We start from the raw sequence: 22,893 nt of genomic DNA, 5'->3' as shown, positions 1-22,893 counted from the left end.
ATCTGCAACTTCAGGCCCATGCTTCCACGAAATCTGCTTGATTCAGTTCAGAGAATATGTTATCTCTGATGCAAGATCTCCTTTTGCTACCTTTTTCTTCTTTCCACCAACTACACTGTTCATGGCTGGAAGCATGTGCAGGAGTGAACATTCTGATCATCAGAATGTTTCATTTGTGCTTACTTTAGGATGATTTGTAAGACTACGTTTGATGTAATCAATCCTAATAGTAGAGACACAACTGAAGTGCAGTGAATGCAACATCTAGGATAATATTCTCATTGGAATAATCCTATTACTTTAATGTTCATAGTCTTAGATGAACATTAAAGACCTTTTTGACATAGTTCCTTGTCCATGCCTTTATTGTTGATAGATCCATGCAGATGTACTTTTCTGGACCTTTTATTCATGTCAAGTGTGCTTGCATGTTCTTCACGTTCTTGATGAATCTGGGTTTGCTTATGAACAACCTTCTGAACTCTCATCAGAACGTTCTGATCAACTCTCTGATCAACATTCTGAACTAACTTTCTGAACTTCAGAATTAGTTCATGAATTCAAATGTACTTTGATTTCTTGTATCTTGGTATGATTTAAACTTTGTTTGTGTCTTGGTTAATCACTCAAGAACGCACAAATACCAAGAACTATCAAAGTCCATTAATAATTTAATCACCATAGATGCCTTTATTGCTTGATCCATGCAAATGTACTTTTCTGGACATATATCCATGTCGCATGTGCCTTGCATAACCTGGATCAATGTTCTTGAGATTCTTGGCTTGTTAAGAACAACCTTCTGATCTTTGCTTGAACATTCTGATCTTCGAGCAACATTCTGATCTAACTTTCTGACCTCAATGTTAGATCTTGAATTCAAATGTCCTTTGATTTCTTGATTCTTGGTATGATTTAAACATTGTTCCTGTCTTAGTAAAACACTCAAGAGCACAAGTTAAATACCAAGGAATTAATCAAAGTCCATTAATTCTTTAATCATATTGGTTTATTATCTTTAAAATTAATTAGGGATTTTGCCTCAACAATCTCCCCCTTTTTGAAGATGATAAACATATGATTTAGGATTAAGGATTTTGATTATATATATGAAGAATAACATAGCTTGAAAATTTATTTTAATGCTCCCCCTCATTTTTATAATCCATTATGCAGAGTTTTTAAGAACTTTAAAAAGCTCCCCCTCAATTTCATAATATATTGCATAAAAATAAAAATATGCAAGATTGAACCAAAATCAATATTCATTCATTGATATAAACATGAAGTACATTACATGATACATATGGTTCAAAACAAAAAAGAAATTCATAGCATGTGATCAAATAAGTTAAGGGACCGGGGGATGTATTAAGCCTTTATTTTCATGTATTTACTTTTTGATAGATTCCTATTTCTGTGGTAAAAATCAATGACACCCTAAAGACAATTCTTTATAACCTAAATTCTTGTTGTTGCATTCTGATCACATGATCCAAATACATGTCAACAAAGGGCATGAAAAACATCATGATATTATTTGTTCAAAGCAAAAAGATTGCAAAATTGATGAGCATGAGAGGATCAATTATAGTAGAAATTTCTAGAAAAACGATTTGGGTTAAGGATATCACAATGAGTCACTTGAGTTTTGTTGGAAGCCTATTTTGTAAGAGAGTAATGACAGAAAGAAACTAATTTGTTCCAGATCAAGTTTTAAAGAGGTAAAGGCTTCTTGACCACATCTTGAAAAATCAAGCGATATGCTCCTTTTGACATGTTATAAGTTTATGTAAGAATATAATTTCCGGCGTTGGCTACGGTAGGCAACCTTAATGGGTCTCCTACCGTAGGAGACTACAATTTCTTTTTCTTTTTTTAATTTCAAAATCGATGTCAGCCATTAGATTTAGAAATACGGTTTTGAATGGCATAGATTTGTTTGCAGCATGAACCACTAGGATGGTATATTTAAAACATTAATCTTGAACTTTAAAAAAGCAATTGAATTTGCAATGAATTTTATTAAAGGGTGTTTTTGTCATGAAGGATTAAGAAGCTTATAAATCCTTGTTATACCCTAATTTTGGACCTAAAAATACTAGCTCAATTCTTCTTTTCTTGCATTTCAAGTCATTTGATATGTCTCTGATCAATTGCATCTTTCTCTGCATCCTATTTCAATATTACTTGCACAATTCATGAAAAAGGGCATTTTAGTCATTTCCTATGTTAAAATTTCTTTCAGTCTTTGAAAAATTGTTTGAGTCTTTTCAACTGGTTTGAATAAGTCTTTATTTCAATTCTATGTCAAAATCCATTTCAAAAATTGCATTTGAAGTCATTTTGAGTCAGTTTAGCCCCTAGGGGCATTTTAGTCTTTTCATGTGTTAAAACTCTGTTTAATTTCTAAAAATTGTCTCTGAGTCTTTTCAATTGGTTTAAATAAACTCTTGCTTTAATTTCATGATAAAATCCATTTTAAAATTGCATCTGAGTCATTTTGAGTCGTTTTGGTCCCCAGGGGCATTTTGGTCATTTCACACGAAATTTCGACAGAGAGAGGTTACTTTAAAGTACCTCATTTAAGTAGTTGGTTCATTTTAGTCCGTTTTGTCATTTTTAATCGTTTCACTTTACGTTATTTTCCAGTTTACCAATTTTAATTCAATTTTATTTTTTATTTTCATTTTAGTCCTAAAAAAAAAATTTATTACTAATTGCATTTTAGCCCTTAAAGTTTTGTTATTTGCATTTTTGGTCCTTTTAGTTTGTTATTTTTGCAGGTCAAAGTTGTTCAAAGTTTGTTACAAGTCCAGTGTCACGTGTCATTAGTCCATTGGTCCAGTCATCATACACCTCAGCTATAAAAGCCCAGTCATCAGTCAAAGGTCAATTCACCACTCATTCTGTTACACATCACCAGAAACATATTTCATTCCTCTCTTTCTACACTTTTTCGATCAAACACCACAAAAATCACAAACAAAGTCTCAAGAACATTCAAGAACACTCTTGAATGTTCAAACTCTAACAATCCATAACCGTCACTGTAACCAACCGAAACCACCACTCACACCACCGTCAACCACCGTAACCAACTCCAAAATCATCATCAATTGCACAAAATAAATACAAATTATCAGCAAAACGAAACAAAAACCATGCCAATTCGGTAGATTTTCGTCAAGTTCCAATAGTTCTCAGTTGATTTCCTTCGAAAATCATCATCATCGAACTGTGTTGATTCCTCTTCTCGCAATTCAAGCCAAAGGCGATCACGAGAAGAAGATCGAAGAAGAGAAGAAGAAAAATCGAAGAATCAGTGAATGCGAAGAGAAACGATTCAGCAAAATCAAATTCAACAGAGTTTCGAAGCAAGTTCATCAAGATTGAAATAGCTTCGTCCAAACCGAATCAAAATATTCAACGAAACCAAATCAAAGTTCGATCAGAGTCAATCCAAAACCCTAGGGTTTCAAATCAAGCATCGAATCGAAGATCAACAACGAAAGGACTTTGAATCTGCAAAAAGCTGAAACGGTTAGGGTTTGGACAACTACCAGGAAATCCAAGGACGAAGTAGGAAGACGAAGCCGAATCAAAGTTCTGAGACTCGTCAGCAAGGTATTCCTCGTTCCTCTCTACGTTTCTTTCTAGAAAATACCGAAACTTGTTTGTGTAGACCTAGGCTCCTTGGGAGTTCGTTTCAAAAAACTGAATCGGTAAACGAGGAAAGGAGGAAGAGTAGAGAAATTCAGTGAAAAGAGTTTTGAAAAAGAGGAGTTTTAGGTCTCCAGCGCGGCGGCGCCGCCCTGTTGGACCGGCAGCCACCACGCCGGCGTTCTTGAACTCATCGGAGAAGATAATGTCCTTTTGCAGACTCTCTCTCTCTTCCTCTCACGTTAGAGAGAGAAACAAGTAGGGTTTGTGTTGTTTTCCTCATAGTTTTTGCTTATATACTTCCCTGCAATCTCATGTGTGTGCGTCCATGCTCCTTGCCATGCTCCCCTGTGTTTAGACCGTTGGATCTAGGGTTTGCTAGGTCTGGATCAATCCAATGGCCCCTGAGGCATCTGGATGATCCAGATCCAGTATTAGTGTTGGGCTTGGGCCTAATGTTGCTGGTAACTTCGTTTTCCCTCATTGTTTGCTATTTTGACACTATTTTCTTGCTAATTGCACCCCTGTTTTGTCTAAAATTCCATATTAAAAATCCTAAAAAAAAATTTCATATGTTCTTAATATTTTTCTTGACCTTCTTGTGATGTTTTTATGTGACAAAACCTGAGGAAAATATATGTGGAATTTCTTGTTAATTTGTTTACTATTTTTGTAAAAATTTGTGAATTTTTTGTATATTTTTGAGTCTAAAAATCCTTTAAAAATTCCTAAAAAAATTTCTATATGTTCTTGATCTTTTCCTTAACATTTTTGTGATGTTGTTATGTGTTAAATCTTGATTAAAAAATATGTGGTATTTTCTAGTTAATTGTTTATTATGTTTTGTTAAAATTTGTGAAGTTTTATATGTTCTTGTGTCCAAAAATTCTAAAAATGTTCATACACATTTCTTGATAGTTTTGTGGTATTTTTGTGATGATTTTTGCATATTGAAACTTGGAAAAAATAATGTGTTGATTTTCTTGCTATTTTGTGATGTTTTGAATTAAAAATTTGTGAAAATTTGCTTGATTCTAGTTCCAATTTCTTGATAAATGTTTGTGACCTATACCATATGATTTTGTGAAGTTTTAGCTACTGTTTGTATGTGTTTCTTGCTGCATGTGAATATTTATGATTAGTTTCTTGTTCTACAAGTCATGTAAATGTGTGTATGTGAAAATAAAGTGCTAAGTGTACCTAAAAATATGTCATGATCCTTAACTTGAATATGCCCTATAATTCTCACACTCATAATACGATGAAGTCTTTGAAAAATTGCTTATGATAGGAGAATTATAGGTCATGTACTTATTGAGAGGTTATGGTGAATTTTTACTACATTTTAACACTTTATCCTTGTCCTTTTTTTACTATTCTTTGTTTAGTATTTCCTTGCCTATATTTCTATCATTTTATGCCTTATTTTCACTAACCACTCTACTTCATGTTTCATACATCATAAGCATTTCATCCTCCATCTCACATTCTCATCCTTTTATTTCTTACACTTTAAAATTCATGCAAAAATTAGAATGTAACACTTAGGATTTTTTTTTTTGTACTTTACTTTTATGCAATTTAAATTCTTGCAAGACCATAGAATGTATCTAGGCCAAAGATGTAATATGGACTATGGACTCTAATGATGTACACCGACACAAGCACCGACACATGAACACACATCACATAGATATTGCTAGATGTATGCCTAGGATTTACACTTAGAAAAATCATTTTCCAAATAAACGTGAACAACATCACTCAAATCATTTTCACAATAAACCTTGGGATCCAAAATCTCATTGTATTTTCTCTTTTATTTTCTTAATCAAATTTCAATGAAAATTAATCATACTTAGAGTTCTTTTGCAAAATAACTAATTCAAACCTCACTTTTTTCCTCAATCTCATGCCTTTAAGGCCTCTCAATCTCCATTCTTCAAAACTCCAATTTTCAAACTTAAAATCAATCAACAAAAACAAAAACATTTTTGGAAGAGAACTACGGTGGATTTGATCCCTTAAAAGGGTACGTAGGCAAGGAATCAAAATTCCTTCAATTCAAATAAAATAAAAATTCAAACATCTTCTTCTCCCTCCAATTCTTGACTTAGTAAACTCTTAGGTGCAAATATCACTTTTCAAATAGCATTTAAAAATAAAGCGTGCGCGTAGAAAATAAAGAGGGTTCCTATAGGATACTATAGTCGTTATGGGTGCCTAACACCTTCCCGTAGCGAAAACAACTGCCGGACCTCGATTCTCAAGGGTTTTGCTTATTTTTTCCCTTCCCGAGAAAAAATGAGATATCAAAGGTTAAAAAGGTCCAAACGTAATCAATGTTTGACACCCAAAAACCAAGATAAAACAATCCTAGTTCCCTTCCCCAACAATGTTACCACCACCATCCTCGTGTGTTCCCTGCAAGCTGCATACATTCCCAGCAAGCATATATCTTTGGTCTTCCCAGCATGCATAAATTCTCCGAAAATTCAAATATGATGTTTATGTTTATTGAATTTTTGGTTGGGCATGCTTGATTAAGCGCTTACTTAATTGTAAAAATCTGGGCATGATTTTATTGGGAAATTTTTTAGATCTGCACTTTTGATTTAGGATCTGCACTTTTGATTTGGAGAAGATGAATAATCCATATAAAGGATACCATGTAGCAAGGAACATGTGTTGTTTAAAAGAGGGTTTTTAATCTCAATCATTTAATTCTGATCTAAGGGTCAAATAAGCACTCATATTATTCTAAAAAAAAAAAAAAGAGGTTTCCTACGGTAGGAGACCTAAGAAGGTCTCCCACCCTAAACGGCACCATAATTTCCTAATTTGTATAGATATAATTTGTGAAATATATACAACTATTATCAAACCTATTTTGGAAACTAAATAAATTCTCACGACTGTAATTTATGGAGTATTTACAAATCAAAACAATAAATATAGACATATTCTAGTAGTTATGTCATGCTTTTTGCATAAAATATTTATGTGAAATCTGTTTTTTTTTTATCATAACTATTTTTATTGCAATCAACATCCATGACCATGCTTGTGTCCCTAAAAAAAAGACCCATACGTATGTCTTACAGATTAGTATCATTTGTTTACGTTATTATCAAAAAAGTTTGTTGTAAAATCAATGTTTTTTTTTGACAAAACAAAGTTAACTATTATCATTAATCAACCAATGTTCAATACAAGAAGGATAAGAATTAAAAATACGGTGACTAGCCCAAGAACAGGCCGCCCTAGCTAAAGTATGAGCAACCATGTTCGCTGTCTCCTAACAAACTTCACCTCGAAGTTGGAATGTAAAGATAATTGATAAACAATACTAGAAACAATAGCATAGAATTCTGAATCACCATGGCCCGGAGACGACAGAGCTTGCACAAGACTAGCGGAGTCAGACTCGAAAACAACCCGGTCCCATCTGTTCACATCAGCAAAGTGAATAGCATCGAGTAATGCTACTGCCTCCCCCTCCAAAACTGTCATATTTGCTCGTTGCAATTTCGTTTGAGCCCGAATAAATTGCCCCCGGAGTCTCTAACACAACACGCAAAAGATGTTAGATGGTTACGGTCATGAAACGCGGCATCCACATTGTACTTCAACCATGTCTCGCTCGGTTTCTCCCAAACTGAGTTGCTCCCTTGCACTCTATTCTGGCTGTGTTGCACAATCGGTAGCGAGGGATGTTTATGAACATCTTGCCATTGCTTCCATGCATCTAGTGATGTCCTTCCAATGCTTGTTGAAGTATGATGAGCGTCATTCCAAATGACATCGTTACGTGCAGCCCAAAATTTGCCAAAGAAGTAATGCCACCTGGCCAGCAATGTCTCGGCTTTCTGAACAACAAATGTCAAAAACAAAATTTGCCAAACTGCTCTTAGTTTCAACTCGCGTTTGCATCACAATCGAAGGTCCTGCCCAATACCAACTTTCACGCTCCACCGCACAACCCACAAAAGCATGCCAATCATCCTCAACAGCTGAATCACACCAGGGGCAGATCACCTCACATTTTACATGTCGTGATCGAAGTCGGAGACGAGTAGGAACACACCCCCTGCAAATCCTCCATAACAAATTACGTGCTTTATGAGGGGAATTCACCTTCCAGATTCTATGCCACTCTCCCTCAATGTGGAATCGATCAGTGTGTAACAACTCCATCATAGTCAGTTTATAACCAGTCTTAACAGTATATCTCCCGTTACGTTCCATCATCCACGCTATTCTATCATTCTGAACTTCTGCAAACAGTGGTGTGTCGAGAATAGCTTGCACCATATCATCTGAAAACAAAGATTCAATCTTATCAATGTCCCAACCTTCTCGTCAGATATCAAATCAGACACACGCAAACTGTGCACATCTTGGCTTTGTCGGGATTGAATCCAGCTACCGTGAACACCTCGAACCCACAGATCATTCATCACGCTGACCTGTTGCCCATGTCCAATAGTCCATCTACAACCATATAAAAGTAACTGACGCGAATTCCAAATACTTCGCTAAGCAAAACTCGGGTTATTACCGAGTTTAGCACCCAAAAATGAAGACCTTGGAAAGTACCTCGATTTAAAAACTCTAGTTACCAGAGAATGAGGTTTAGACAGAAAACTCCATCCTTGCTTAGCTACCATAGCGAGATTAAAAGCTTTGAAATTCCGAAACCTCATTCCACCAAACTCTTTGGGGCATGCCACACGTTCCCAAGCCATCCATTTAATCCCTCGATTGTTACTCCTTCCTCCCCACCAAAACTCATTGATCATCTATAACTGAATTCGACAAAAGATAAATACTCATTATATATGAAGGAATAGATTGTAACACAGATTTGATCATGACTTCCTTTCCCGCCTTCGATAATGCTCGTCCCCTCCACGCATTTATTCGTCTCCAGATACGATCCTTGATAAAAGAAAAAACAGACATCTTGTCTCTACCAATCATTAAAGGTAATCCCAAATACTTTCCGGTACCCATCACATGTCGGACGCCAATAATGCGTGACAAATCCTCTTGCGCTGCCCCACTCATATTGCGACTGAAAAACACCTCAGACTTTGATAAATTAATTTCTTGCCCAGATGTTGCCTCATAAGTTTTAAGAATAGTGAGTAAACATTGTGTTTCCACCACATTGGCCCTGCAAAACAAGAAACAATCATTTGCGAACAACAGATGAGACACTACTGGTGCGTCACGACATACTTGTACCCCATGAATATCACCTCTATTAACTGCCTTATAGTGTTATACATGAAGGTTCCCGCAACCCTTCTGCTTCTGAAGAATCACTAATACATACGTCAATTCAATATGGCTTGCACATAGTTAATAATAATTTTGTTCGTTCAATGTGAGAAAATAGAAAAATAACAAAATCAATAATTATATTCCTTCAAAAAAAATCAATAATTATATAGTAACCATGTGTTTGATTGGAAAATAGATTAATCAATAATTATATAGATTAACTATTTGAAATGATTAATTTAAAATAGAAACCATGTGTTTGATATTGGAAAATAGACTATGTCTTTTGCTAAAAAATAAAAATAAAAATCACGTGTTGTGCTAGTGAGCCTATTTATTTTATTATTATTATTATTATTATTATTATTATTATTATTATTATTATTATTATTATGGAAAATTACAAAGACCTCCCCTAAAGTTTGGCTAAATGGCACATACCTCCCCTCTAGTTTCAATAATACATTAACCTCCCTTCTATTTGACTCCGTTAATTATCTGCTTAATCAAGAAAAGAAGCTTAGATAGCCTTGCTGCAATCAATTAAGCCTGACATAATTTTTTTAAGAAGTAAGCCTAACATTATTAATCCAAATTCTTCATCGATGGCAACAGGCAGTTGTGTGGTGACAATGTATTCCTCTTCAACTTGTTTTAGTCTTAACACCAGAAAGCTAATATGTGTACCTCTTCCCTCAAAATTAATATATCTTCGATATTTTTCTTTGTCCTGATACTCATTCTCGTTTTATTTTTAAATTCAGGTAAACATCAACATCAACTTTCACAAAAAAATATCAAATTTGAAGTCCATCTAACCCTTTTTTCTAAGCACACCAGAAGCTTCCAACCCAGCTAGGGATTTATTAAGCATAAAACCAAAAATAAGATAAAATTGGCGTGTAGTTAATCTTATCAATATGCAAAGTTTGTTTTGGATAAAAACCTGCCTTCTATGCTTCTAATGTAGTGTGAGGACTTCAACTTCATGTTTGTTTGTATTTTAACGGAGAGATAACGGTGTTAAAAGAGAAGGGAGGTATTTGTTTATTTATTGAGAATTTAAGGGAGGTCATTGTCTATTTTAAAATTAGAGAGGGTGTCTATGTCATTTAAAGAAAACTCAGGGAAGGTGGGTGTATTTTTCCCTTATTATTATTATTATTATTATTATTATTATTATTATTATTATTATTATTATTATTATTATTATTATTATTATTATTATTATTATTATTATTATTATTATTATTATTATTATTATTATTATTATTATATCCTATTTTACCTTAGCAAAAAAACTATCTTACAAAAGCGGTGGTCTTGTGTCCCCGTGAACTTAACTCAATCGGTAGAGACATTGTATAATATATGCAGAGGCCGGAGTTCGAACCCTATACATTCAACTTCTCCACATTAAAAATATGTGAGCTTCAGCCACTAGGCTATTTAATAAATAAAAAAAAAAAGTGGAAGCCTGGTAGATGTTGAAAAAGGATGATAATTTTGGTCATTTTCTATTTAAAGAGAAATTCATGGTTTATTATGGAGGTTGGTAATTTCTATTTAAAGAGAAATTCATGGTTTAATATGGAGGTTGATAAACTTACTTTTGTATAGGTTAAATTCCTACAACATAACAAATTAATGTTCAAATTTTGATCGAGACAAAAACATCTATATTTCATAGCTAACACGTCTCAAATATGATTATTTATACTAGATAAAAACCAAAAAAATGTTAACTTTGAAATCTTGTAGCAAAGCAAATCGTCCACACTCTACATTTTTTTTTTATAAAAAATTAAGTACCTTGAGTTTTTTTTTTTTTTTTAGCGGAAGTACCTTGAGTTTTGGAAAATAATTAAATATAAAAAAAAAATATGTCATTCAATGAAATAGATGTTGGATTTCATTCTCAATAAAACTTTAGATTACTAGAGCGTTCACCAATTTCTTTTTTCAAGTAAATCTTTCTATTATTTTGTTTACACATGACATATGAAGCTTAATTTTTTTTTTGGTAGTGGTCCGGGTTTGAACCCCGCACCTTGCATATTTTATGCATTGTCCCAACCAGCTGAGCTAAGCTCACGAGGACATATGAAGCTTAATTTGATCAAACTGTGACGGACTATTATTTAAACATTAATTTTTTTTTTGAAAGGAAATTATTTAAACATTAATTATAGAACGTGATATATATTCTTTCTGAAAACAAGCTATTAAACATAATTTATATAATCACATGGCAAGAAGTTTAATTAGAAAAACTGTAAAAGTCTATTTAAACATAAATTTTAGAATCACATGAATGACCTTGTCAAAAAAAAAAATCACATGAATGACATATATATTGCAAGCAACGACCCAATTTGTAAGGGCAAAAAACAAAATATCCAATTTTTATTTTTAATAGAACTCTAACCAACTATTTCTTTTTGAATGGCAACCAACCGTATTCAATTACTTCAACCGATTTTGAATATAAGTAAAAAAATATGGTGGTCGTAAATATAAACAAAATTAAATTAATTCTGCCAATTTTATTTTTAAAATTGAAAATTTATTTGAACGTCTCATTTAAAGCACAAGACATACACGAGAATAAACTCAACAACACCAGTGCATGAATCAAGAAATGCAAAAGAGAACATCCAAAAAGAATACATTGCGTGTTTAAAAGAAATGAATGATTTTAGAAAGAAAAAAAAAAGGGAGTAAGAAAAAGAAATAGAAGACTTTGAAATGGGAGGGCTTTGAGGGTTTCTTTTTCTTCATAATACAAAATTCATCTCATTCAAAATCACATTTTATCTATACATTTTTTTTTCTATATACACACGCCTATGTAACATCTCGTTGATGCATCAATCGTTTTCCTACGAACAATAGCCAATCCAAGACTACAAAGCAACCATATATAGCACATAAAGAATAACATAACCAAAGGGACTAAAATAAAGATCCTTGCAACAAAAGGCAAGAGTTCAATAGCAGAGAAAATTAGCAGAAAAAACCACTAAACGTGTGTTTGGTTGTGCCGTTGAGAGAATTGATTTTGATAGAATTGATTATGCATAATTGATTTTGGTTAAAATGATTCTAAATGAAAGTGACTTATGTTTGAAGACATTTATGTAATACACTTCCTTAGGTCAACTCTTTGATTTCGTCCAATAACCATAATATTTTAGTCACCATTTATCCATACACTTCCTTGTTCCATTCCTTAATCATCACCTTCAATTTCACATGTAATAAAATAAATGATTAAATATACTTTTACTGTATTCCAAATTGAGGTAATACCACCATTATTACCCTCTCATGGGAGAACTACCCATTCACGCTCTGAGCTCCCCCATAAATTATGGAAAAAGGATGTTGAAATTACCTTCATTTTTATCTCTTGAATCTCATTGAAGTCACCTTTTTCCACCCTAACCAGCTATCTAGTTCAAGAGCATTTGATCTTGTTACCTAGTCCTCTAATGTTGAAAGTGTTAGTAGCCAACACTCAGTGGATTTAGTCCCACATCAGATAGATATGTTTCTTGAGAAGAGTTTATAAAGAGGAGGCACTCCGGCACTCCTCACCTTACAAGTCAGTTTTGTAAGGATGGGTTAGACCCTATAATTTGTGACATAGTATTAGAGCCTATTAAGATCTATCGTTGGGCTTCTTGCATCGTCCACGCTTCAGGCCCATTGGACAGGGCTGAAGCGTGATGGGGTATTTTTAAAGTGTTTTGTTTTTGTCTTATGAGAAAAAAGAAAAGAAAAAAAAGGAAATTATCTAGAAAAGAGAGTCCTACTAGCATCCGCTAGCAGGAGGAGACGGATTCCAATTGGGCGAACAACTATAGGTGAATAAGCTTCATGATTACGAGCTTGGCGAGGTAGTCTGCACTAGCATCACCCTCTCAGAGAGTATGAACCAAGCGAACCTGCCAATCCCTAGCTAGTAGACCCTTGATATTATATATAATAGCTGCATAATGATGCCAAGTGTGAACATGTTCTAATTGGTCCGGGATTAAAGTTAATGTTGCTAAATCTAGGGCGTTTTGCTCATCTTCCACTCAGAGAGGCAAAATGACTTCCATTGTTTCCAATACATGTATTAATCGTACTCCTTCGCTTGAGAAATAATTGGGGTTTCCGATGATGCATGGTAGTCTCCAAAGGAAGGATTTTGAGTTCCTCGAGGTGAAAATAAAAAAGAGGCTAGCAACTTGGCAACACAGTTTGTTAAACAAGGTAGGTCGCATGATTTTGGTTAGATCAGTGTTGAATTACATCCCTAATTATTATATGCAAGTGGCTTGGTTACCTCAATCCATGTTGGAGTCGATTGATAGGAAGGCATGAAAGTTCTTTTGAAGGGCACTACTAACATGGGTATCTCCCTTGTTGGTTGGGACAAGATCATCAAACCCAAAAAATTAGGGGGTCTTGGAATTAGGAAGGCTAGAGAGGAAAACACTTCGTTGTTGGGAAAATTGATTTGGCGCATTCACCGGGACTGTGATTCGTTATGGGTTCAGGTTTTAAAACATAAGTATATTAAGGAAGAGATGTTATTCACTATCTGCAAGAAATCGGGATCGACCACTTGGAATTCTATTATGAAAGCTATGTTGGCTCAAAGATGGTTTTTAGTTTCGGCTAGGGGATGGCAACTCATCCTTTTGGTTTACAAATTGGTCCAGCATGTGTAATTTAGCAAATCAGGTCCTTTATGTGGATATTCATGACCTTCACATGAGAGTGAGGGGCGTCTATATAGACGATAATTGGCACTTCAATATGCTTTATACCTCTATTCCTACTACTATCTTGGATCATTTGAAAATGGTTATGTTTGTTTGAATTCCCAAGTGGCTGATCGGTGCACATGGAAAGGTAATCTGAATGGAATTTATACTACTTGAGATGGTTATTGTTGGCTTAATAGAGTCCATTTTGCTGGCAATGTGATGGAAAATATTTCATGGAATTGGTTGTGGCACATCCTTGTGCCAGAAAAGCTGAAGTTCTTTCTTTGGACAGCTCTGCATAACTATCTGCCCACTAAGTCGATGCTACATCATCGTGGCATGCTTCAGACGAATATTTGCTCGCGCTGTAATCAAGAAATTGAGACAATGTTTCACTGCCTTCGATATTGTGAGTCTGTGACTCGTTTTTGGAAGTAAATTGGTTTTGTAGATCAGTCCTTTGTCCATGGAGATGATCTGTATGGCTGGTTGCGGAACAACATAGATGGTGCGTCGGTTTTTATGTTCCTCGATGTTGTTTAATGGTTGTGGCGCGCAAGGAATGATTTGTGCATGGCTAATATAATGGTCTCTCCTTCAATATTAGAATGAGCACGCACTACAAGAATAATGACCTTTTGCCAGGGATTTTGACAAGGGTTTGAAACCCCTAGCAAATTTGCCAGGGAAAATGCCAAGGACTACCGCTGGCATACAACACAGGGGTATGCCCTCACTAAACCCCTGGTTTTTTGCAAGGCGCCAATGTTGAAAATTCAAAAGGAGATGCATGCAGGTGTGGCAGGTGAAAAGCAGGGCAATGTCAGCAAAAAACCACGGCCTTTGCCAGGGACAACCCCTCACTTTTGCCAAAAGTAAAGGAATCTCTGCTGTGATTCCTGTTGACTTGACAAGGGCCTGCAAAAACTGCAATGTGCAGGCTTGCGAGGGGCTTTGCCGTCGGATAAGCCCTGGGTTTTTTTCTTGCCTATAAAAGAACATGCACCGGTCATTAACACCTTGCCCAACACTTAGAAAATTTTCTTCACATAAAACACAACACATTCATCAAACTTCATCTATTTGGTAAAAATTTCTTCATTTGTTACATGTTTTATCATGATATTAATTTTTATTACTTATTAATGTTATTTATTTTGTATGTAATTTGCAGCTGTGTTACTTTTATCTGCCTCCTGTGGTTAGCTATTGCCCAAATCTTGCTGTCTTTGGATTGCATTGCAGATCTACTATTGTAAAGCTTCAACAAGTTAGTAATATTTTTTCCCCATAACACTATAAATGATATATATGTTGCTGATATGTTGTAAAATATGCTGGTTGTTTTGTAAAACAATTTTTTTTTTCGAAAATCTGAACCAAAAAATATATAATCATGTTAATTTTTTTTTTGTTTTTTGATATTATTATGCATGAATGTTGGTTTATTTTATTTAAATTTGCAAGATATATGCACGTTTTTTTTTTGTTGTGATAAAAGGAAATATATGCATGTTATTTCTTTTGTGATAAAATGAAATATATGCATGTTGTTTTTTTTGTGATAATATAAAATATATGCATGCTGTTTTTTTTTTATAAAATGAAATATATATATATATATATATATATATATATATATGTTGTTTTTATTGTGATAAAATTAAATATATGCATGCTGTTTTTTTTATATTGTGGTAAAATGAAATATATGCATGTTGTAGTAGAATGTTAAAAAATTATATGGTCAAACACTAAGCTTTAGATTATATTCTGTTTTTTTAATAATAAATTGAATTTTTTTTAAAAGAAAAATAGGAGCTGTTTCTTAAGAAAAATAGGACCAGTTTAATTTCAGGCAAGTGTACATTTCTGAACTGTTTTTAAAAAAAATAAAAATTTAGGGAATATTGTTTTTAAATTTGTGTATTCAAAAATCTGATATTTTTTAAAGGTAAAATTGTTTTTTAAACTAAATCTGATATTAAAAAAATTAAAAATTTTGAAAGCTGGTTTTTATAAATATATTTAATGAAAAAGGTCTGTTGTTGGAAAACAATTTTTTAAAATAGTGTATTAAAAATCAGGTTTTTTTTTAAATTAAAACTTTGTTAAGATCTGTTTTTTTAATAAATTAAAATTTGTTATTATATTTTATCAATTTATAAAATAAAACAATAAAATATATTAAAACAATAGTATAGTACAAGAAAGTTGGTTATCGATCAAAATTAAACCAATATAATTTTTGAGCCATTTAATTGTATTTGAAAAACATTTTTTAAAAAAAATCAATTTTTTTAATTAATTAAAATACATTTTATTATTTAAAATTATTTTTAAAATATTTAATTAATTAATGAAAATACATTTTTATAAATAAAACTTTTTTTTAAAAAAAATTATATGGACGTTTGCCAGGGGTTAAACCCCTCGGATGTCCCTGGTTTTTTTCATACTAACTTGACTTTCCATCAGTCAGTCGTCAATCAGTCATGGCAGTCAGAGTCAGAGAGTTGCAGAATAAAGTGAGGGAAAATGCCAGGGATTATGTCAGGGAAAATGCCAGGCCATTTGCCAGGGGTTTAGGCCCTCGTTTTTTTCCCAGGGGTGTAACCCCTGACAAAGGGTTAGCGACGAGCGCTTTTGCGAGTGCTTGTGCCCCTGGAAAATTCCCTCACAAACGTCCAGTTTGCCAGGGATTCTGTCCTTTTCCCAGGGATTTTGCCCCTGGCAAAAGGTAATGTTTCTTGTAGTGACGGAGAATTATGCTCATCTTTTGGCCAAGTGTTTCCTCAAGTAAAATATGATTTTGGTCCCTAGGTTGGTTCGGTGGAATGATCATGGTGGGTACTGGAATGATCTTGAATGTTGATGGGAGTAGCATCGCCGGGTGTGTCAGGCTTCGGGGGATTGATTCGAAATGCTGATGGTGTTTGGGTGCATGGCTTTGCTGGTAATATAGGATTCTCCAACATCCTCCATGCGGAACTTCTTGCCGTGTATTATGGTTTACTTATGGCTTGCGGGTTTGGTATTATTTTCAAGATCGGAGGGAGTACACCATCAATCGGTTATTATTCATGAAATATAAATTAATATTCTTAATGATTTTTTAAGAGGTGTGAACAAGGTATTGTAAAAAGAAAAAAAAGGAAGGCTTCGCGACGTTTTGATTTAAAATGACCCGGGTATTACGTAAACTCCCCATTGACATTTTTTTTTTTTTAAATAAAACTTTGACGATTGACTTGAGACAGACAAAAAAAGACGACCACGTTTTTCTTGCTACATTCAATTGTATTAATTTAATTATTTGCTCAATAATAATAAATTAATAAATATATAAAAAGATAACCTTTCAAAAAGAAAAAATATAAAGATAGAAAAACAAAGTATGTATATTTACGACTGAGAAAGTCTTACATAGTCACAAAGTTTACGCACAATATTCAGACTCACGCGTAAAAGAAAAAAAGAAAAAAAGTAGAAAAAAAATCAAATATTGTATTTTTTTAACATAATTGAATGATGTATAACCAAGTATTTCTCTTTTCTACACATATGTGTCAATTCTCGTTGAACCGGTAACTTTAGCAGTTTTCTTGTATTGGCAGTCGGGATATTTTATCTTAGCCTTGTAATTTTGTTGGCATATCTTATGCCCCTTTTAATATATTTCCTCTTGGTCATTCCAAAAATAAGAGAGATATTCTAATCCAATACAAGAAAGATCCTAGATAAACATAAAAACATGTCAATGTAATGATTATTTGGCTTTGATAAAATTACTTGTATATAGTATAAAGGGGGGCTTTGACATATAAAAAAATGAATGAAAAGAGTATTTTATTTGGTACTTCACATATATATAGAGTTGATGGCAAACTTAAAAACACACCGCAAGAATCAAAGAGCAAGAGACCGACCAACTGCGCCTATTCACAAATAGTAAGCATTTTTTTCCCTTCAATATTCTTTGTTTTCATCAACCCTAAATAACACATGATCAGTTGATCACATAATATCCCACAATAAGCTAACAGTCGTTCTAATTTTATCCGATGTCCCCGAAGAGACAAGTTAATAGAGTTTTACTTTGGCCAACAATTATCTTTGTATACATTACAAAACTAATTGCCTTTGTTTTCACTAGTGCTTTATGTTTTTAAAAATAATAAATTGTTGCTATTCATTCATTTGTTTGTTGTTTTGCCACTGTTTCGATGTCCCTTTGAAATACCTAATACCTATAGTACATGAACACAGTAGAATCAATGGAGAATCAAGTAAAAGAAGACATGAACATATCTTTCAATATTCCACAAGTTCATGGCTTGGAGCCCTCTAGAGAAGAAGATAAGGATAGTAAAATTCAAGAAAATAATAATGGACATAATATGAACCTTGCCATCACCAAATGCACTGGGGAGTCGCAAACCAAATTGGCAGAAGTTATTAATCACTACGCGGGGACACTAAATCAGGAAATATCTCATCTTTTAGGTATGCTTTTATTTTATAATTCCAATCTTTTCAATTTTTATACATCAAAGATTAATTTCATATGAATAGAAGGCAAACGGACAACTATTGAACCTTTATCCGTTGTTTCAATACTTGGTTAAAAAGTATACATATTGATATATTTTTCAAAGCAGGTTACCCTACTAATCAGAACTTTGACTATAGTGCATTGGCACCTTTACTTCATTTTCACATAAACAATCTTGGTGATCCATTTATGGGAAGCAGTTATGGTGTAAATTCAGCTAATTTTGAAGTAAGTGTGCTTGATTGGTTTGCTAAACTATGGGAAATAAAGAAGGAAGAGTACTGGGGATACATCACAAGTGGTGGAACTGAAGGCAATTTTCATGGAATTTTATTAGGGTAATTAAGTTTTGTTGCACTTCACTTCAAAGAACCATTTTATTTGATATTATTACAAATATATATGATGTATTAATTTGTGTTCATCATATACAGAAGGGAAAAGTTTTCAGATGGGATTATATATACTTCACAAGACACACATTATTCAATATTTAAGATCGCAAGAATGTATAGAATGCAATGCATGAAAGTTAGCACATTGGTTACTGGTGAGATTGATTGTGCTAATCTGAAGACTCTACTTCTTGCTCATAAGGACAAGCCAGCTATCATCAATTTAAATATAGGTATTCAATTCTTAAATATTTGACAACTAAAACACGTTCACACCCACAATAGTTATAATAGAACATGTAGACAATTAATTTAATTGGCTAAGCTAAAAAATATTATTCTTATTTGGGACACATGATTAATTAGGAACAACTGTGAAAGGAGCTATTGATAACATTGATATGGTAATACAAACACTTGAGGAAAGTGGCTTTTCTCGTGATCGATTCTATATTCATTGTGATGGAGCTTTATTTGGAATGATGCTGCCACTTCTTAAACAAGTGAGTCATTGTTATTATTGCATCAACTTTCTTTTCACTAAAAACATGAATTTTTTTTTTTTTCATTACATGTAGTATCAAATTTTATCCTAACTTTTTTATTTATTTTATATTTGGTGTTATCTTATAATTTTGCTCTTATATATTTTAAGCCAATTAGTAAGTTGAAAATGAATAAATAAATAAATAAAGATGGAGTGTTTTCACACCTTCCAAAATCAGGTCGAAAGTACACACCAGAGAATACACTTTTTGTGTCGCTTGGATGTGCATTTAAATATTAAAAAAATGGTTTTTTCTTATCCAAATGAAGTGTCTTGAAAATTGACTCAGCAATCAACTTGGTAAGAGTACTAGTACTAGTAGTATTTTAAAACCAACTTGATCTATGTAACCCAAAAACAAAAAAAAAAACTTGGTTTTCAACTCGATATCGGTCGCTAATTGAACCACTCAATCATTTATTGAACAGTATTAATAAATTATGTTGAAATGAATGACCAAATCATATGACTCAATCTCTATAAAAAGTTTGTCTTTGTATTAAATTGAATTGAATGGCTTCATCTCTAAAATAATCATTTCATAAAAAAATTAGCATAGGTATTATATTATAATGAGTCGTAGTTAAAAATTTCAATTGCCTCCCTTATAATATTATTTCGGTGGTAGCACAGGCTCCAAGCATTACCTTCAAGAAGCCCATCGGAAGTATAACTATCTCTGGCCATAAGTTTCTGGGATGTCCAATTCCTTGTGGTGTTTTATTAACTCGATTAGAACATATCAACACTTTATGTAAAGATGTTGAAGTGATTGGTTCTAGGGATACCACAATTAGTGGTAGTCGAAGTGGTCATGCTCCAATCTTTCTTTGGTATGCTTTGCAGAAAAGAGGTATCATAGGACTCCAAAATGAAGTGCATAAGTGCATGATGAATGCACGTTACTTGCATGGTAAACTTCGTGATGCTGGTATTGGTACAATGTTGAATGAATATAGCAATACAGTTGTTTTTGAGAAGCCTTTAGATTTTGAGTTTATTCGAAAATGGAATTTAGCATATCAAGGAAATATTGCACATGTGGTGGTGATGCAACATGTTACTATTGAAATGTTGGACTCATTTGTTGATGAGTTTACTCAAAAACGAGCAATTTGGTTCCAGTATGGATTAAAAAAGCCTATATGTCTTGCAAATGAAATTGGTGCTGAAAATTGTACTTGTACATTTCACAATTGATTTGCATCGAATGGAACATATTGAGTAATAGTACATATTATTTTATCAAATAATAATATACTCAATCATGTTATCATCGATTTGTACTATTATCTTATCTGAAATTTATGAATAGTGTTGTAGACATTAACTATTGTTAATGTCTATTATTGTTGTGAATTGTGATGCATAGATTTTTACTTTGTACATTGATAAATATATTAGGAAAATGTTAACCGGTGCCCCCGGGGCACTGGTTAAAGAAGCAAAAGTAGAAGCTTTTGCGTTGAAAATTGTGTAATCAATGCTTCAAAAGTCAAAAAAGTGTCTTTTTCAATTTAATTTTTCCTTTTTTAGATACCTTAACCAGTGTTCCGGGGGCACCGGTTAACACAACCCTAAATATTATTATACATTATTATAAAGTACTTAATATATGAGTTAATTTATTTAAGCGACTGCAAAAATATCACATAATCCCATCAATATTAGCATCACAACCCTAAAAATGTTATAAAACAATCTTGAATTCAGTAGATCTCTGAAGAGCATACACCAAGTAGATCAGTGGTATGATTGATCTTACTGTAGAAAGCATATCCTTTATTTTTATTGGTATGAGCGATCTTACTGTAGAGTATGGACGACAAGTTAGCTTTAAAACACATGTCTTTGTGGCCTTTTTGGACATTGGAGCTTGTATGAGTGAGGGATCTTTAGACTTGAAAGTTTTTGACCTCATAAATATTTGGGTCAGAGCCAGATTTTGTGAACTTACGTAAATCGATGAGAGTTTCTTATCTAACTGTATTAGTTTTTCGCTTGCCCTACAATATAATTTGAAAGACGTAAAAACACATTAAAAATACCCTACAACATGTTGATGGTGAAAACAAAACACTCCAAATTGATAGTCTTACCGAAGATAATAGTTTGTTTGGCCATTTGAGTTTTTTTTTTTTTGAGGGGCAATTTAACCATTTGAAATTTGAATATCTAACATTTTGCTATGGATAGCAGATCAACTGACTATCTTCGATAACTCCCCCAATAACTTCACTCACCACTCATATTGCCTGATAAAGTCTTCATTTTGTTTAGTTTGACCACATCGTCTAACATTTGTAAGGGGGGTTTTAAATTGGAAGCCTATTAGTGCCTCATAACATCTCAACAAATGTGTTTTGGGGTTAAATTCTTTGGTATCAATCTTCATCCTCTCTTGTCCAAACTTTGAAGTGGAATTTTTATTGTTTATGCAAAAACTCATACTTTCTTCGTCCCATTTTAATAGTCAATTTTGCATTTTTTTTATTCTCTTTTTTAAAATAATTGTCACTTTAGAATGCCAATGTAAAATTTAGGGAAAATTACTCAATTCGTCACTTGACTTAATTGCAGGCAACACATTCGTCTTTTATCTTGTTTTTTCCCGATATAACAATTTATGTTATAAAATGTCAATATTGTATAATTTTTAATGGGGTTTTTTCAATGAAATCAAAGTTCATATGTTTCTATGATGAAGATTTGGGTTTGTTATGAGTTTGATGAGTTTTTTAAAAGTTTTTTTTTATGAGTTTTTTATTATTTAATTTTTTTTTATAAAAAAGGATAACAATGTTGGCATTTTATAACATAAAAGATCAAATTGGAAATAAAATGATAAAAATGTTACCTCAAATTAAGTTAAGAAACAAATTGTGTAATTTTACGTAAAAAAAAATTGTTTAATTTCGCCCAAAATTTATTATATTTTTTCACTAATATACTCTTTTTTTTTTTAAGGAACTAATATACTCTTATTTATTGAATTTCAATTCACTTAAGAGTGTTTTAATAAATTATAGTAATTTCTCCATCAAAATCAATTCAACTAATATTTTTTTTAAAATTACATACACTCAAATGCGATAACTCAAATACGATAATTAAAATGAGTCGGAAGAAGTATATCTTGTTCATAGTGGAATGCACACCCGTTATAGCAACTCTTCGGTCCACCAGACAAAGTTAAGTAATTGGAAACATATCCAAAGATGCTACCAACAAATATTTGTCAGTGTTGCTTGGGTGGGAAACTAGCTTCATCCCCTATCTCTATGCACAGTAGCATTCGAAGAAACTACTCTCTTTTTAAGATCTTTATTTTGTCTTTCGCACTTAGCGAACTGAAACATCTTAGTAGCTAAAGGAAGGGAAATCAACCGAGACTCCGTTAGTAGCGGCGAGCGAGAGCGGATTGGGGTTTGCTACCACTCCGACATTTGCTATTGCTACCGGGGTTAATTTACATCCATTAAAATCTAAAAGTGTAAGTTAACATCCTACACTTATTTTATTCGAAGACGAAACCCCAAGACTCTCATTTTAACAACTAACTACTGAGGTATTAATGTGAATTGTCAAAAAACAATTAATTTCAATTCAAGCATACTAAGGTAAAAAAAAAAAAAAAATTAACAATGAAGCAGACTATTTCGTAAAGTTGTAAAAAAAAAA

At 33.0% G+C, this 22,893-nt stretch overlaps 3 protein-coding genes across 4 annotated transcripts; 1 reads left to right on the top strand and 2 right to left on the bottom strand.

The window, feature by feature from the left end:
• Positions 1-7,172: 7,172 nt before the first annotated feature.
• Positions 7,173-8,411, bottom strand: LOC146958294 (uncharacterized). The gene is made up of 4 exons (XM_085751904.1): positions 8,263-8,411; positions 8,093-8,157; positions 7,600-7,982; positions 7,173-7,532 (listed from the first exon to the last, which is right to left on the bottom strand). Exons 1-4 carry the CDS (start codon positions 8,409-8,411, stop codon positions 7,173-7,175), a joined length of 957 nt encoding a protein of 318 aa, XP_085608030.1.
• A 43-nt stretch (positions 8,412-8,454) lies between these two features.
• LOC146958293 (uncharacterized) lies at positions 8,455-8,918 on the bottom strand. The gene is made up of 2 exons (XM_085751897.1): positions 8,908-8,918; positions 8,455-8,842 (listed from the first exon to the last, which is right to left on the bottom strand). Exons 1-2 carry the CDS (start codon positions 8,916-8,918, stop codon positions 8,455-8,457), a joined length of 399 nt encoding a protein of 132 aa, XP_085608023.1.
• Positions 8,919-17,631: 8,713 nt separating this feature from the next.
• LOC146958292 (alanine decarboxylase-like) lies at positions 17,632-20,571 on the top strand. 2 transcript variants are annotated; one of them, XM_085729830.1, is made up of 6 exons: positions 17,632-17,666; positions 17,985-18,221; positions 18,377-18,608; positions 18,705-18,898; positions 19,032-19,168; positions 19,846-20,571. In XM_085729830.1, the coding sequence occupies exons 2-6, from the start codon at positions 17,993-17,995 to the stop codon at positions 20,410-20,412; spliced, it is 1,359 nt and encodes a 452-aa protein (XP_085585956.1). In that variant the 5' UTR covers positions 17,632-17,666; positions 17,985-17,992; the 3' UTR covers positions 20,413-20,571. The 2 variants fall into 2 exon arrangements, with proteins under 2 accessions (XP_085585956.1, XP_085586028.1); XM_085729902.1 differs by lacking the exon at positions 17,632-17,666 and having other exon boundaries at positions 17,972-18,221.
• The last annotated feature ends 2,322 nt before the right edge of the window (positions 20,572-22,893 follow it).

This window comes from Medicago sativa, chromosome 1, assembly GCF_051527215.1.
Source record: "Medicago sativa cultivar Bolivia chromosome 1, Bolivia_mono, whole genome shotgun sequence".
In the NCBI taxonomy this organism is placed as follows: Eukaryota; Viridiplantae; Streptophyta; class Magnoliopsida; order Fabales; family Fabaceae; genus Medicago; species Medicago sativa.
Note: the sequence above shows the minus strand (reverse complement) of the source record. Positions and strands in the feature narration are given on the sequence as shown.

Coding starts and splice junctions, on each gene's coding strand:
- LOC146958294 (XM_085751904.1), bottom strand. CDS start 8,411: ATGGCTTGGGAACGTGTGGCATGCCCCAAAGAGTTTGGTGGAATGAGG. Junction 8,158..8,262: donor ACTAGAGTTTTTAAATCGAG/GTACTTTCCAAG, acceptor ATATGGTTGTAG/ATGGACTATTGGACATGGGC. Junction 7,983..8,092: donor GTGGGTTCGAGGTGTTCACG/GTAGCTGGATTC, acceptor CTTTGTTTTCAG/ATGATATGGTGCAAGCTATT.
- LOC146958292 (XM_085729902.1), top strand. CDS start 17,975: ATGAACACAGTAGAATCAATGGAGAATCAAGTAAAAGAAGACATGAAC. Junction 18,609..18,704: donor TTTCATGGAATTTTATTAGG/GTAATTAAGTTT, acceptor CATCATATACAG/AAGGGAAAAGTTTTCAGATG. Junction 19,169..19,845: donor TGCTGCCACTTCTTAAACAA/GTGAGTCATTGT, acceptor GTGGTAGCACAG/GCTCCAAGCATTACCTTCAA.